Source organism: Sodiomyces alcalophilus, assembly GCF_042370955.1.
Source record: "Sodiomyces alcalophilus JCM 7366 unplaced genomic scaffold ACRALscaffold_3, whole genome shotgun sequence".
Lineage (NCBI taxonomy): Eukaryota > Fungi > Ascomycota > Sordariomycetes > Glomerellales > Plectosphaerellaceae > Sodiomyces > Sodiomyces alcalophilus.
Window position 1 is genome coordinate 2,006,372 of NW_027263534.1, and position 14,084 is coordinate 2,020,455.

Consider the following 14,084-nt stretch of genomic DNA (forward strand, 5'->3'; position numbering starts at 1 on the left):
AAGTACCCGCATGGGATGGGTGCCTAGGAGTAGTGAGAAATCGATTGCTTAGCGACGGAGTTGTTGAATTATAAGGGTATCCCTAACTAATTACCTCGACTGGAGAAGAAGCCGGAAAGCCGCCATTGTCATTGTTGGCTATTCATCATCTTCCCATTGATACGCATAACCAAGGGACACCATCTCTAGAAGAAGTAGATACCTAGAATGGTCTTCTCGACCTCCTTTCTACCTACTATCTACTGGGCGAGGAGAATCCGTGGGTCATCGCACGTAGCTTCGCCTGATTACTACCTGGACATTTTCCCCATCCATTTCCATTTCCTCTTCCAAAAGGATCCCTAAGCCCGATTTCGCCGTTTCGCTGTTTGTCCCGTCCCTGCCATCTCGAAGCCCTTCGATATCCCGCCACCTCAGGCATTCTATACCTGGTCAAGTAAAACGCCCCAGAGCCATATTGAACCTCTGCGTCTAAAGCCAAGCACAGCAGTGCTCGCACAAAAAGAAGAAGAGGTGGGTTGGTCAAGGCCTTGTTATGGCTCCAAACAAATGTAGAAAGGGAAAAAAAAATAAGAAGAAAATTGACGATGGAAGCAATAGCTGCTGCCGAGTGATGATCCCGGATCAATATGATCCACCTGGATCAAGCGATATAAAGGAAATTCGGACGTCGCGAGGACTCCCAGGCCCAGGCCCCGAAAGTGTATGGTGCTTGTAGACCGACATAGAAAAGGAATGTGACAATATGAAAATGCATCATAAGGAAGACTTATGTTATGATCAACATAGATGGGACGCAAGTTGTGAAAATATTTGGCGGCGGCCAACGGGCCGCTGCTACCTCATCGTATTAAAGTCCAATTCAGGGCCTCCCATCCCTGACAGAGTGCCAAGGTCGCCCGTGTTGGATCGCTGTAGCGCATGGAAATCGCCCACCGTCTTGGGAATATGCGTTTGTTGCGCTATCGCGAAGCTGTTGGTCCTCTGCGGTGCTTGCCGGGGCATCTGCCCCACCATTGCGCTGCTCCCGTTGGACATGGTCTGTGACATGGGGTGACCAGACGGCATAGACGCCGTATTCAAACCGCTTTGGCTCGATGTCGATGGCGCATTATACCCCGCCATGCCGTGCTGCATATTGCCGTGACCGTGGCCGTGACTGTGTCCGTGGCCATGTCCGTGACCATGGCTGTGACCATGTCCGTGGCCGAGGCCGTGCCCGTGGGTGTGGCCGTGCCCGTGTCCCATGCCCGATGCCACCTGCTGCGAGTTCATGTACTGCTCCTGCATCACGTGGTGTGGCTGATGTGGGTGTTGGTTACTCATGGATCCCGACCCGGGCCCTGTTGCCATGGGGCTCATGACCATATCAGACATGGGACCACAGAAATCCCCGAGATTCTGGCGGGGGAACTCCATTCCAGGAGACATGATGCCCGGCGAGCTGACAAAAGGGGAGCCCATTTCTGTTGCGCTCGACGACGGCGGAGGAGGGACCGATGTAGGCGTTTGGATGCTCGCGTCGCTTCCGTTGCTGCCCATCTCAAAGCCCTTCTCGTATTCGGCCACGGAAAACTTTCGTTCGTACTCGGAATCCATCTGCATCTGCATCTGCGGGGGCGGCTGCGCCATGCCGGCGTTTCCGAAGCCGTCGAAGATGTCGATATTGCCAAGGGGACAATTGTCCGGTGCGTTTTCTAGAATCATATTGGTGAGCCGAGGAAGCACCTCGTTGACCCTGCTGAAAAGCAACGGGAGAAAATGGTGGTTTCCGTGGCGCAGGACGCCGACCATGTTAAGAACCTGGCTCAGATGCTCCCGGGGGCCAAGGGAGAACGGATCTCGCGAAGCTGGCTGAGTGGCAAGGTACTCTGTCATGTGCGACCCAATGTCGAACAATTTTTCAATCTGCGTTGAAAAGGTTAGATTCAAACTGAAAAATTAAATGCCGTTGTCGCCCGTTTTTGTAAGACTAAACGGGATCAACGGCCGCACGGCCACCACACTCACAAGTCCGGCGCCTAACAGTTCCATCCCTTGTCCGGGAAACTGAGAGGCAAATTTCATCAGAAGCTCACGAGAGAGGTCCCGCGGGCACTGCCAGTTGATACCGTCATCGTTGTGGGAGCTAATCGTTCCGTTCGTCAGCTGCCAGTGTGTCGTCTTGAGCCATTGCTGGTTGGTCTGCAGGTCGGCTAGTTGACCATCCTGGCAATGGAATGTCGGCAACATCTCGTTCAGTTGCTTCTGCAGAGACGACGTGTGTTGGTTCGATAGGTTGCTCCGTGTCTTGTTCCAGACGCCGGTAAAGGGATCGTCGAATGAGTGGAAGAGCTTGACGAGCATGACAAAGCTATTCAGCTGATGCGCCTGAGAATCGGTAGGATCGTCTGAAATCGATGGCGGCTTAATGGTGGCTTGAAGCGTTAATGGCCGTTGCCGCTGGATGGCATGGGTTCTGCACAGCAAGACGAATGTTTAGCATTTTGAAAACAATGTCACCACACGGGGTCGCCGGCCCTCACCTTTCAAGCACGAAGAACAACCAATACAGACGTCTCCTCCTCGAAGCCTCAGCCGCATCCCACTGCCTGTAGGTTTCCTCCTTGTTCAGACCGTTCATGTGGATCATGGTCGTGGCTTCACGAAGATAAAACCAGGCCTTGTTGTGCAGCTCGAGAGCTTGGTAGGACGCCAGGACGAAGAAACTCGTGGCCAAGGTATGCAAGCTCGGGTTATCGAGATACTCGTACCCCTTACGAGCACGCAGGCATTCCTCCAGGAGCAGCTGGCTGGCGACGATGGTAGCACCGGGCACCATTTCCAGGCCGTACGAGTCGCTCGGAGGGAGAGACATGCCCGGCTGCAGCATGATGAAGGCGCATAGCGAAGCCAGGAGGCAGTACGAGTCCCGGTTCTTCTCCACAAACGGCGCTTGCTGATCGATCTGACTGCGGTCGAGGATAGGCGCCTTGTCGTAGAGGTTCGCAAAGTAATACTCGACGCACTCGCTGACCACCTCGGGGGCGAGCATGCCGGGAGTCGGGGCGCCTCCAGGAGGATCCGGCGGGCTGGAAATGCCGTTCATGCGGTTGTGGACTTTGGTCGCCAGACTCGTCTGTCGCTGCGACTCCCGCAGTTCACTGATGACCTTGGCCCGGGAGCCCTTGGGCCCCTTCTTTTGCGGTACGGCATTGTATGTGCAGGCCAGCTGGGCCGACGAGCAGTTTCGGCACGGGTTGATTCCATCGCACTTGACCTTGCGGCGATGACAAGCGTCGCAGGCTCTCTTGACGGCCTGCGTCATGATGGGCTGCTGCTATGTCCTGTTGTATATATCGCCTGCGCGTCGAGTCTGGTGCGGCCGAGGCAGAAGCGAAAATCGGATGGGACTAGGTGAGATGATCCCACTCTTGTGGGTTACCCCGTCCGGCCGGGTCTTGTTAGTTCACGGCCTCTAAAAGAACAACTTCGGCCGCAACCAGGAGGGCAAAGGAAATGTCGACGAGCTAAAATCCGAAAGCGGAGGCACTGCCAGGTGTCCCAGATGTTGAAGACTATAGGGGTTTTCGCGGGGAGGAAGTGGAGGCTAGCGGAGATGGTGAATGGAATGGGCCGAATACGCCAGGACGATTCGCGAATTTTCGTGGGCAGAGGGTAACCGATAGATGGAGTTGTATTCGGCCCTTTCTGCAAAAGGGCACAGGACTCCTCCTGGCTGCGTGCAAAACGCGGGGGGTGGGATACAAAGATGGAGAATCCGGGGTGAAGCCTGCTTGTTGGGAGAGGTCGAACCAGAACCGAGATCCGTTCGAATGGTGGATAGCTTCACGTCAAGCAGCTTCTAGTAACACATTGAGGGCAGGAGAGTCGATGGTGATGATTGGAAATTTGCATATTTAGTGTTGAATGAATGGCAAAAAGTGGAGGAAGAGAAAGAACGAGAGGACCCAGTTGGGGGGAGTCGGGGGGGATTGCGAAAAGGAACCTGTCCCGGTACTGAGGTAAGGTAGGTGAGTAAGTCGAGTAAGTCCAGGGACGCATGGCTAGCGAAGCCAAGCCAATGGTAACAGGGGGACAGTGTGAATAGTAGCAGATTAAAGACAACGGACAGGCCGATTGTAAGCTGAGAAAAACAGCTTTTGTTAGCGTCGGACCTACGCTGTGATGCAGAATAGCTTCTGCCACGTAACTGGTTGTGGCCGACAAATAGCTCGCTTCGTCCCTATGTGCCTACGTAATCAGAGGGGTTGGACACTGTGGCAGGTGGTTTTTTCGAACCTTTCATAAGCACAGTGTATTCTACTTTGTTTTCTTACTCATGACTAGGCGATCCATTCCAGTACGAAGTACACGTTACCAGTCGCGTTGACGAGCTGAGTCAGCGCCGTAATGTAGAACACACCACCATGAAGGTTCATGTCATGACGTCGGGTTACTGCCAGAACTTCACGGTCTTTGTGCCTCAGGATGACCAGCCATTTCGGTAAACACACTCGCCCACCACCTTCACGTCGGTGAACATCATATATTACTATATGCCACTGGCACGCCGGTTGTTTGGTCTCAACTTTGTTGCATCACCCAGTTTCTTTACACTGTACATCTTCGATGACAGCAGGAAAAGAAACGGAACGACCTTGCTATCGGGTTATGCTAACCCGCATGGGCATGAGCGTGGGAATTGAAAAGACACCTGTTCATTTTCCTTGCTTCCTAATATCCCGTATCCAACTGGTCAAAAATCGGTTGTCGCTCCCAGTGTCGGTGGCGCAAGCAGGTCTAAGCTAAACCGTCCAGGTACCGTTGACGCTGACCCGTTGACATGACTTACTTTGTACGATCGCAAAGCCGATTCTTCTCATGCGAGCTCGGGGGAGCACCTGGATCTGGATCACGGCCCAACTGATACCGCTGCTCTCGCCCAGCTATCCCTGGTCCAGCATCACCACTCACCTTAGATGGTACCTATGATGACCGTCTAGATATTTCTGCCGGTACGTATATCTCGTAATACCTACTGAAAGTCACATGAAAGAAAATAAAAATAAAATCAGTAACTCATTGACTCGTGCCAGGGCGAGTCCCGAGGCGAAGGAAAAACGAAAATTGGCTTCGAGACTTGTCGCCTAGTGTTCATAACATCACAGTGTCGCGGCAACTGTGCAAACCCCTGGACTGATCACGAGATCATTTCGCACTGTAACACACAGTGTCGGGTCGGTAGTGTCTTAGTAATGTTCTAGGCTGCTTTATGAGCCGCAGGTACGAAAGGCGTTGCTTTTTTCTTCTTCTTTGCAACGTCCGCTGCCGTTGATAACTTAATCAGACGTGATAATATGAAGAGAAGACACGTATCAGATCTGGCCCAGCACCTTACGCAGGAATACAGACGTAGGTACCGTACGTTATTGAACTTGAGATGGAAATACAACGGAGGCAGGTAATACCTAGGAACAAACAGCATAACACACCTAGTGAAGTTGCAATTGACGGGATCTCCTGGGCAGTCTAACCTCTATTTGTCCAAGTCTACTACAGTACATCCCGTCTCAGATTATGACATTTCACAGTCGGCCCGATAAGGCCAGTGATTCCCCACTTATTCGTCCATCAATCACGTCGAGCCGACCGCAAGGCTGAGCACAACACAGGATGGCTTCTTAAGCCTCGACGTTTCTTTCGAGTCGGGGATGAACCTCACATTCTTTCAAGTCGCAAGTTAGATAACAACTATGCCAGCTACTCTCATCCCGCCACTTCTAGACGACATTGGCCTTCTCAGATTTCGAAACCGATTTCACTGAAGGTAGATCATGGGCCCGGCTCATCCGGAACGACTCCCGCATTCCTTCCATCGCGGCAAGTCATCTTGATTATTCGATCGTCTTCTCTAAGCGCGCAGCGGTCTCTCTGCCACGCGGTGGAAGGAATTAAGACGGAAAACTTGCCAGCTCGAATAGGGAGGTCTATTTCCGTCCGAGCTGACTTGACACACAATCAACATTCCAAAAGTCATAAATGCTGCAAAGGACACTCACCCCGTTCATCTAGAGAGCCAAAGTGTTACGACGTATTTACGCACCCCCAAAACGCCGGTCATACTGGCCTTCGACTCCTTTCCAAGCCGCGCTGCGCGCTCTCGTCCATGCTCCTGCTTGCGCCCTTGCAGGTCATAGCTCCACGCCCCTATCGCACCCACCGGGCCACGGACACTTCTTTGGAAGATACCAAACCCGGTCAGCGCAGTTGCCAACGTCGCCGTGCTCCCCGTAATCTCTCGCCGGTATGAACTGGCCCGACTGCAGGTTGCCCTGCACGAAGAAGGCGTACCAAGCCTCATGGAGCACAGACCTCTCGTGGCCGCTGCACTTCAAAACGACGCGACCGCCGCTGTGTTTCTGCAGCGCCTTCTGGATCCCCGCCAGCTCATATCGGTGCTCGTGGGTTGGGACGATGCCGGCCCACGACAACGCCATGTAAGTGTCCAGGTTCCGGAACAGATGGAACGCGCGGGTGAAGTAGTCAACAGCCTCCATGCCCGGCCGGTAGCCATCGCCATAGCAGGACGAGGCGAGGGTGTTGATGCAGCTGGCGTGTTTGTTATACTCGTGTGCCCAGAGGTGCTCGCTGGATCCGCTGCGAAGAGGTTACCAAGGATCAGTCGGCGACATACATACAATCGGTAAGAGGCTGAGCTCGCCTTGGCATGAAGAAACAGGACGACAGCCCGAACACAGCGATGCGAGAGAACGGAGAAGGGCCGGGGAAGTGGGGTGGGCCCGACGTCAGGTATATCTACACGTACTATGCTGCCACCCAGTATCGGTGCATGAGCGTAAGGAGGTCCTCCTGGCCATATTGGGTTAGTATGTCCGAGATGTTGCTGAAATGAGGCGTCATGCCGCAGTAGACGTCGTAGCTCCCATCGCAATGATCGGGCCTATTCATGGGAGCATTAGTAGTTGAAGCCCGTTTTATCTATTTGTTTCTAATGTGCGAAGCCAAGCCAGGTTGCACCAAAGTTCGGTGAGCCAGAGGGAGACCAACCAGAGTCCATGCAAGGTCCAGTCCTCCTCTGCGCCGCGGACGTGAGCCTCCCGGTCCCAGAATTGCGCGAGCAAGAACCGTCCACTGGGATGTACGAAGCAGCAGGTATCGCCGGTGGCGGGGGTGTTGTTGCGACAGCTAATGGGGCCGTCGATGGGACAAGAGGGCAGGTCGCCAAGGGGTCCGTAAGGCGCATGTACGACGTCGCTCTGGTCAGTGGGTGGAGATGACGGTATCTGCGATGGGAGTCGCGAGAGGAAGCTAACGGCGTTTTTGAGTAGCCCTTGAAAGGAAATTTGTGGTGCCATTTGAAAGGCAACGAGGGTCTTAAGTTATTACTAGCTTCGATGCCTACCTAGAATAGATAATTACGTTGTAAGCTGTGCCCAAGGAGATCGACCGACCTCGTCGGGGAGTTTCAACAAAGTGTGGAGGAGGGTCCGTACCCCGGGCGTCCGCGTCTCGTCGAAAAATTATGATTGGCAGGACATGTGGATCATTTTGATATACGTTGTACTTCGTAAGCAAATTGTGGGGCTTTTTCACATGATCTGAAATCCGTTCCTGGCCGGCTCGCAACATATTTCTTCCGGTCGAGGCCAAAGCTAACTCGGTCGCAGTCATGCCTGTCGATGTTCTTCAGTGGTAACAATAAGCACCAGCATACTCGCCGCGGTCTGCCCTACGCTGCCGGTAATTGAGAGTTATTCGGCACTCTTCACTTGACGTCTGTGCCGAGTCTTCCCGACTGCTAAGCCCTCCTCGAGACTAGATAACCGCCACCAAATCCGATCCAGCTCTTATAATTGGTGAGATAACAGGCGGATCAAATCGCATCCTTTAAGTGAGAATCTAGTGGCAGTTGTCGGGTGGTGGGACGTCTCGGGGCTTGATTTGAATGCCGCTGAGACACGCTTCCCTCGACTGCCGGCGCTCCCCGGCTCTTAGGTTGAGGGGCCTTTAGTCGATGACCGGGTTTCGTCACGTCCTGTGCGCTGAGACTTTATTTTGGTAATCGAAGCCGTTGCTCCTGTCCATACAACGTACACCATACCAACACGGTGGTTTTTGGCCGGTTTCAGCGAGACTTGTTCCAAGCCAGCTCCCATGGTTCAACAACTCGAGAGTACCAGGCCCGTGGACACCAACGATTTCCGGGCCGGTCCATCGCCGAAAATCGTCGTCTGCAGCCGCTTGCATATTCAAAGCGGATCCGGAACAAAAAGAACAAGCACGGCAAAACCACAATACAACGTACCTATCCTCATCGTCACTATGCAACATGTTCCCTGTCCTGTCACCTCCAAAAAGCTACGAGTTCCTACCGACCTGGCCTGTATGTTGTGAAACCTCACCGGAATTCGCATTCCATCAAGAGTCATGTCTCTCCGTCTCCTCTCCGCCATGTCTGCTAAGCCCAGTTCAGCCCAAGCGGAGTGGATACAGGCGACCCATTTCCCCCAAGTCAGCGGGCGCGAAAACAGACCCATCCTCCCACTACAACGTATACATACGTTGTATTTCTCCCACTCCACAGGGGGCCCGCCTGTTGCTTTCTTGCGCTGTGAGTGGGAGGAAAGCCAAACCAAGCTAGGCCTTTTCCTTATCCCCCGCGAAAAAACGACCTGGGGTTGTGGTGCCGCCCTTTCAGGGGTCTTTTCGCCCCTCCCGCGGTCTGCTTTCTCATGCGGCAATCAATGGGACATAACTTCATCTACCAGCCGAGCCAGGCGGCCCCCCTCGTCCCAAAAAGTCCCGCAGGCACTTTTGTTTTACATCGTTTGTACATACAACGTACATCCTTCTCTTTTGTTTTTGCCCAGGGAGCAATCGACACTCTTTTTTTCGGCGTTTGCCGGCCGTCAGAAGGACTTATCTGCTCCGATTCATGACGCAGCGCAGACAGGAGCCCATGCCCTGGAGAAAGGCGGTGTAACACTGACACTGGCCGTTGCCTCGGGACCGTTCATCCCGTGAATCGACCCGACAGCGCGGCACCCCTACACCATTAGCAATTAAGACATGTTCAACTCGGGCGCCGGTTCGCTAAACGGGCCACCACCAGCTCTTCCTCCTCCTCACTGTGACCATGATAATCTCCATGGTCACGATTTTCCCGTCCATGCCACCACCCATCATGCTCCTCACGCAGATTCGTCTTACCTGGCCACGTCCGGACCGCCGTTCTACCCGGCTCATCAGCATGATCTCGTGATTCGGGAAGCGTACAGCCCGTCGTCGTCTTTGGGTTGGGGCCCGTCGGCCGCCCTGCCTACAAACTCGAACCCCGACGGTGCAGCGCCATATGAGACGCGACCGCCAGTGTCGCTTATGCCCGTCTCCCCCTATCACCAAGATGCCTCCGCTTTACCTTATCACGTCTCCAACGAGACACACGATCAACTGGTGTCCAGGCCTCTGTGCCCCGTCGATCACATGGTGAGCACGCCTGTCGGAAACACCCCTCCATCGCCAAGCTACCTCGCCAGTCCACCGGCGTCCATGCAGGCCCATATGGGCAACGGCCTCATGTCGACCTCGCCCAACTCGATAGACCACTGGACACATGGCGCCGCGGCACCGCACACGCCTTCATTCACGCTGGATGAGGAGTATGCAAAAGCAGAAGGAGGGGTACAAAGGACAAATGTTTCCTGTCCGACCACTTTCACTTCGGTACCATCTCCTGCCAGCCATTTCCTTGTCGGCACGACACAGCCAGTTGATGTACCATCAGCGCATACAGCGCAAACAATACCATCGCCAGTATGTGCACCAGCTACCTTCTTTTTTTTTTTCCATCTGTCCATTCTTTATGCCACTTATCCTCTAACTGAAGCAGTCCGGGGCCAGCAACCCCAGACCCCGTCACCTGTCCAAATCTCGGACAGAAAGCAGGCAGCCTCGCAAATATCTCCCCCCAGACAAGTGGGAAACGTACAAATACGTGATTCGGCAATTGTATCTCGACGAGGGAAAACCGCTGAAAGAAGTGATGCAGATCATGAAAGAATGTCATGGATTCGAGGCGTCGTACGTATCTCCCCGGCCGTTGCCTTTCACCTGATGCTTCCCGCGTTGACCGCCATTCGCTGATACCGGGGATATTCCTAGGGCGAAGATGTACAAGACAAGGTTCTCACAGTGGGGTTTCGCCAAAAACAACACGGTGGACGAGATCAAGAAGTTGCTGGCGATGAAGTTCGAGCGAGACGCCAAGGGGAAAGTGACCGAGTTTATCCGTAACGGAAGGCCCGTCAACCTACGAACCTACTTGAAACGGAAGGGAGTCACAGAGTACGATCTTCTCGATCTCGCGTCGCCCGCGGAACTACCCCCCCATGTGCGGTGCCGAACCCCGACGCCACCGCCGGGATTGACCTACCTGCGACCGCCGGACCAGCTCCACGCACAGGAACTGCTCGTGGGCAACATGAACCGGGTATTCCTCCACCTCCGACAACAAGAACAAGAGACGGGGCCGGGCAAGCCTCGCGGGTGGGCATCGACGCTCACATGGGGAGCCGGGTCCAGCGACATGATCTACGAGGCCGGGAGGCTCTTCGCGAGCGGGCAAAACGGGCCAGCGGGCGACATCCTGTCGCGGGCCTTTGGGGAGCTGGAGCTGGACCTGCGGCGGCTCTCGTCGCAGGGGCTCCGCGAACTGGTGCTGGCCATGGCGCACCGGAACCTCGACGTGGTGCTGGCCATTTCCCAGTACGTGGCGTCGTACACGGCGACCAAGTACGAGGCGATGCACCCGCTCCGGTTGGCGTTCAACTGCCTGTACGAGATGCAGCAGAAACACGGGGCGTCGGCGCTGACGGAGCTCGTGTGGGGCAGCGTGCCGGTGCTGGCGGGGGAGATGGAGAAGATCTACGGGCGGCGGTCCCCCTACGTGACGCGGTTCTGGGTGGACCTCGCCATGCTGCACGGCTACGTCGACACGCACAAGCTGGGCGGGCTCTTTGCGGACCTGCAGGCGCTCGAGCGGGGCGTCCTGGACGAGCACGGCACGGCCGGGACCGAGACGCTCGGGTTCCGGTTCACGCAGGCGTACCTGCTCTTCCTCACGTGCCCCGAGAAGGCGCTGGACCAGACCATGGCGTTCAGCACGTGGAGGGAGCTCAAGAGGTCCAAGATGGCGAACCGGGTCAGGGGACGGCCCAACATGTACTGCTTCCACAGCACGCTCACGCTGGAGCCGTGGATGAAGCGGTCCCGGGAGAAGTACGCCATGCTGTCCAAGATGGTGCAGAGGACCATCGGGGTCGAGTTGATACCGTACTTTGAGGGGGAGCCGCATGTCTGGGAGCATGCCGAGGACGATGAGGAGGACGACAATGATGCGCCTGGGTACGCCGGGGCGCCGTGATTGGGAAGCGACCGAGCATACACATGGAGTGTTCGGATAACGCGTCTGTTGACGCAAACGACAAACAACACCTTAACACGCCGCCCACATACCCAGTTCTTTCTCCCTGTCCCCTACGTTTCCCCCCACCTCTATCAACTTGTCCTATTTTTATTTTATTTTATTTTTTCCCTCTTTCTTGGGCGAGTCTTTTAATTGTATGCCATATAACGGACGGACGGAGCCGGCGTTTACAGGCCTACTGGACGGGCCCCTTGGCGTGGGAGCGACTGTCATGCCAACCATCATCATGGTCATCTCTCTCTTTTATCGTCTTTCGATTTCGTCTGGAGTTGAATTGTATCTATACGACTAGCCACTGTCTTGGATCATTGCGTAGTGTCACCGAAGCCGAGCCGGAGATGGTGGACGGATGGGATGCATGGATTTTATGGGGAGAGGGGATCCCAGGAGCAATGAGGGCGACGCAGAAGGGGGAGGGCGCTGCAACAAACTGAAAGTGATGTTTACACAGGTGGACGAGGAATGGATTGGAAGGGAGAGCCAGTATCCAGCGAGCAATTCATCAAGTGGAATCAAAGAGCCAAGACACACACATACTCTCTCTCCATGTTTCGCTGTTGTCCGTTTTTGGTGGAAACTTGAGGCTATTCCAAGTTGAGTTGTTGACCGTCTGGTTTCCGTTTTCCCGTTATGTACAGTAAGTGGACACAAGTGTCGAACATGTGTACCTACCTACGCCTGCCTGATGACGTGGAGCTGTAAGTACATTTGCTCGACAGTTTTGTTCTGTCACTGTACGTTATTAGCGAAACGGCAACATGTAATGTACTTCGTACTTTGTAGGGGCAAGTACAAAGTGTCGCACAATGTCAGCATTGGGGTAGTTGGTTTCAGGGTCCTGGGAAGAAGATATCATAGTGTCGTGCGATCGAGATTTGAGATGAGGTTGCACACAATAGCGTCACTGGACAGGGGACATGGTGACACGATCAGATGTTACCAACGATGCAAGTCGAGCTGGAAAGGGATCATGTCCGTCATGGATTGCGTTGCGCCTCCACTAGTACAGGGTCAGGTTCAATAGCCACCCCCTTTTCCACTCTGGCGGCAACCAAGTCCGTACTGGTACATGAGCTTAAATGGACCTTGGATCTCGCTTGTCTGGACAAGCCATCGCCATGTTCGGGTAAGCACTAGGCTATACGGCGTTTGATTGCACGACGTCGTGGCCAAGATGAGACTGGCGAGGACAGAGATGGGGTATAAACCGTCCTGGCGAGGAACATGAAATAAAAGACTTTTTTTTTTTTTTTTTGGGGGGGGGACATTCAATTCCCCGTCAGTGAACCCTCATGCAAGTACTTGCGTCGTACATTGTACATACGTTGTACGAAGTACATTGAGTACCTACTAAGTACCTACGCGGGAGGGGGCGTTTATAGCTCAGAGCCCGATGACTGGTCAGACTGTTGACAGTCTTAGAACTTCATGTTGACAGTTGTAATTACCTCTGACCTGGCTCTGGTCAGAGCAAAATCCTCTGTTCAAGCTCTGACCTATAATCACCCCCTCCCGCATAGGTACATTGTACGTTGTGTTCGCAGTAGTCCAAAGCAGGGACGCGCATCTCCTCTTACCCACCACCGGTCAACCCAGCACAGATGCACAATGACATCTGCTTTGCAGCCTCGTGCGACACGAACAGGAGGGCCCAGCGGATCATCGACGAAGGATATTCCCGGTAAGTATTTAGTTGTACAGGTTGGCGACATTGCTCCAGACAAAGTCCAGGCCTTCCACAGACCCAAAGGGGCAGTCAAACGGAGTAAAGTAGCACTGATTACCCTGCTCCCCCATCTCTTCCCATCGAAACTACCGAGCACATCGACAATGTGCGGGTACAGAGTGTTTGTTACTTTTGTAGTATTCCCCTGCATGCCAGACAAGCTCACCACACCTCTAGAGCGCCACACATGCAACTCGCCAGCCTGGGTAGGGGAACTGCAGCCTCAATCCCCTTGAATAGTCTCAGCTGCACGAGCCCTAATTTGGCTAATTTGGGCTTCTTTTTTTGGTCTTTCTTGCTGCAGGCAGGCCACCTGGATAAGGACTACCTATACCAATGCAGTAGTTATTCCTGTTAGGGGTCGGGGAAGTAATATAGGTGTTGTATAGGTAATAATTGATTACGAATACGAATACATACGGCGACAGGCACATCGAGATGGACGGCCAGGGCTATTCGAGTTACTCCAGTTACAACGTACCGCTGCCTACCTACGTTGTATGCATAGGCGTTGATCCCTACCTATTTCTCCCCGGACACCCAAGTGCCATGCATACTTTCGTTGCAAGGCAAGATATTATTATGGTCACTCACTTCTGGATAAACAAGCCATTGTAGGAGTATCCGACCAGAAATAGTAACGATAATTTACGACCGTCCTTGTCTCGCTGCAAACCATCGTCTGTGCCGCACTCGTATCCACCACCCGGAGGAAGAGGCCACATATGTGTAGAAGCAGGACAGGACAAGGACAAGAGTGAGACTCTCAAAATAGAATGAATCCCATGTATGCAACCCAATCCAGTCAGCTTTCTTCGCAGTCCTGACAATGCGTCCCTCCTATTACCTACGTTTCTTCTCTCGTACAAT

At 53.9% G+C, this 14,084-nt stretch overlaps 5 protein-coding genes across 5 annotated transcripts; 2 read left to right on the forward strand and 3 right to left on the reverse strand.

The window, feature by feature from the left end:
• Window positions 1-53: 53 nt before the first annotated feature.
• ACRALDRAFT_1080997 (uncharacterized protein) lies at window positions 54-3,942 on the reverse strand. The gene is made up of 3 exons (XM_071019095.1): window positions 2,526-3,942; window positions 2,011-2,458; window positions 54-1,908 (listed from the first exon to the last, which is right to left on the reverse strand). The coding sequence occupies exons 1-3, from the start codon at window positions 3,305-3,307 to the stop codon at window positions 838-840; spliced, it is 2,301 nt and encodes a 766-aa protein (XP_070875967.1). The 5' UTR covers window positions 3,308-3,942; the 3' UTR covers window positions 54-837.
• Window positions 3,943-5,942: 2,000 nt separating this feature from the next.
• ACRALDRAFT_1062617 (uncharacterized protein) lies at window positions 5,943-7,393 on the reverse strand. The gene is made up of 3 exons (XM_071016637.1): window positions 7,051-7,393; window positions 6,809-6,943; window positions 5,943-6,639 (listed from the first exon to the last, which is right to left on the reverse strand). Exons 1-3 carry the CDS (start codon window positions 7,356-7,358, stop codon window positions 6,174-6,176), a joined length of 909 nt encoding a protein of 302 aa, XP_070875968.1. The 5' UTR covers window positions 7,359-7,393; the 3' UTR covers window positions 5,943-6,173.
• A 1,258-nt stretch (window positions 7,394-8,651) lies between these two features.
• ACRALDRAFT_1080999 (uncharacterized protein) lies at window positions 8,652-12,074 on the forward strand. The gene is made up of 3 exons (XM_071019096.1): window positions 8,652-9,816; window positions 9,893-10,083; window positions 10,165-12,074. The coding sequence occupies exons 1-3, from the start codon at window positions 9,073-9,075 to the stop codon at window positions 11,423-11,425; spliced, it is 2,196 nt and encodes a 731-aa protein (XP_070875969.1). The 5' UTR covers window positions 8,652-9,072; the 3' UTR covers window positions 11,426-12,074.
• ACRALDRAFT_2018613 (uncharacterized protein) lies at window positions 11,951-12,174 on the forward strand (the record flags this gene model as incomplete). The annotated part of the gene is made up of 3 exons (XM_071019940.1): window positions 11,951-12,036; window positions 12,072-12,101; window positions 12,141-12,174. 3 exons carry the CDS (start codon window positions 11,951-11,953, stop codon window positions 12,172-12,174), a joined length of 150 nt encoding a protein of 49 aa, XP_070875970.1.
• A 56-nt stretch (window positions 12,175-12,230) lies between these two features.
• ACRALDRAFT_208857 (uncharacterized protein) lies at window positions 12,231-13,151 on the reverse strand (the record flags this gene model as incomplete). Its single annotated transcript, XM_071022520.1, has 9 exons — window positions 12,231-12,326; window positions 12,383-12,392; window positions 12,429-12,483; window positions 12,529-12,584; window positions 12,648-12,700; window positions 12,755-12,777; window positions 12,887-12,912; window positions 12,944-12,968; window positions 13,070-13,151. 9 exons carry the CDS (start codon window positions 13,149-13,151, stop codon window positions 12,231-12,233), a joined length of 426 nt encoding a protein of 141 aa, XP_070875971.1.
• Window positions 13,152-14,084: the final 933 nt, after the last annotated feature.

Coding starts and splice junctions, on each gene's coding strand:
- ACRALDRAFT_1080997 (XM_071019095.1), bottom strand. CDS start 3,307: ATGACGCAGGCCGTCAAGAGAGCCTGCGACGCTTGTCATCGCCGCAAG. Junction 2,459..2,525: donor TTGTTCTTCGTGCTTGAAAG/GTGAGGGCCGGC, acceptor CTTGCTGTGCAG/AACCCATGCCATCCAGCGGC. Junction 1,909..2,010: donor AACTGTTAGGCGCCGGACTT/GTGAGTGTGGTG, acceptor TTTTCAACGCAG/ATTGAAAAATTGTTCGACAT.
- ACRALDRAFT_1062617 (XM_071016637.1), bottom strand. CDS start 7,358: ATGGCACCACAAATTTCCTTTCAAGGGCTACTCAAAAACGCCGTTAGC. Junction 6,944..7,050: donor TGGACCTTGCATGGACTCTG/GTTGGTCTCCCT, acceptor TCCCATGAATAG/GCCCGATCATTGCGATGGGA. Junction 6,640..6,808: donor CGATACTGGGTGGCAGCATA/GTACGTGTAGAT, acceptor ACCTCTTCGCAG/CGGATCCAGCGAGCACCTCT.
- ACRALDRAFT_1080999 (XM_071019096.1), top strand. CDS start 9,073: ATGTTCAACTCGGGCGCCGGTTCGCTAAACGGGCCACCACCAGCTCTT. Junction 9,817..9,892: donor CGCAAACAATACCATCGCCA/GTATGTGCACCA, acceptor TAACTGAAGCAG/TCCGGGGCCAGCAACCCCAG. Junction 10,084..10,164: donor TGTCATGGATTCGAGGCGTC/GTACGTATCTCC, acceptor GGATATTCCTAG/GGCGAAGATGTACAAGACAA.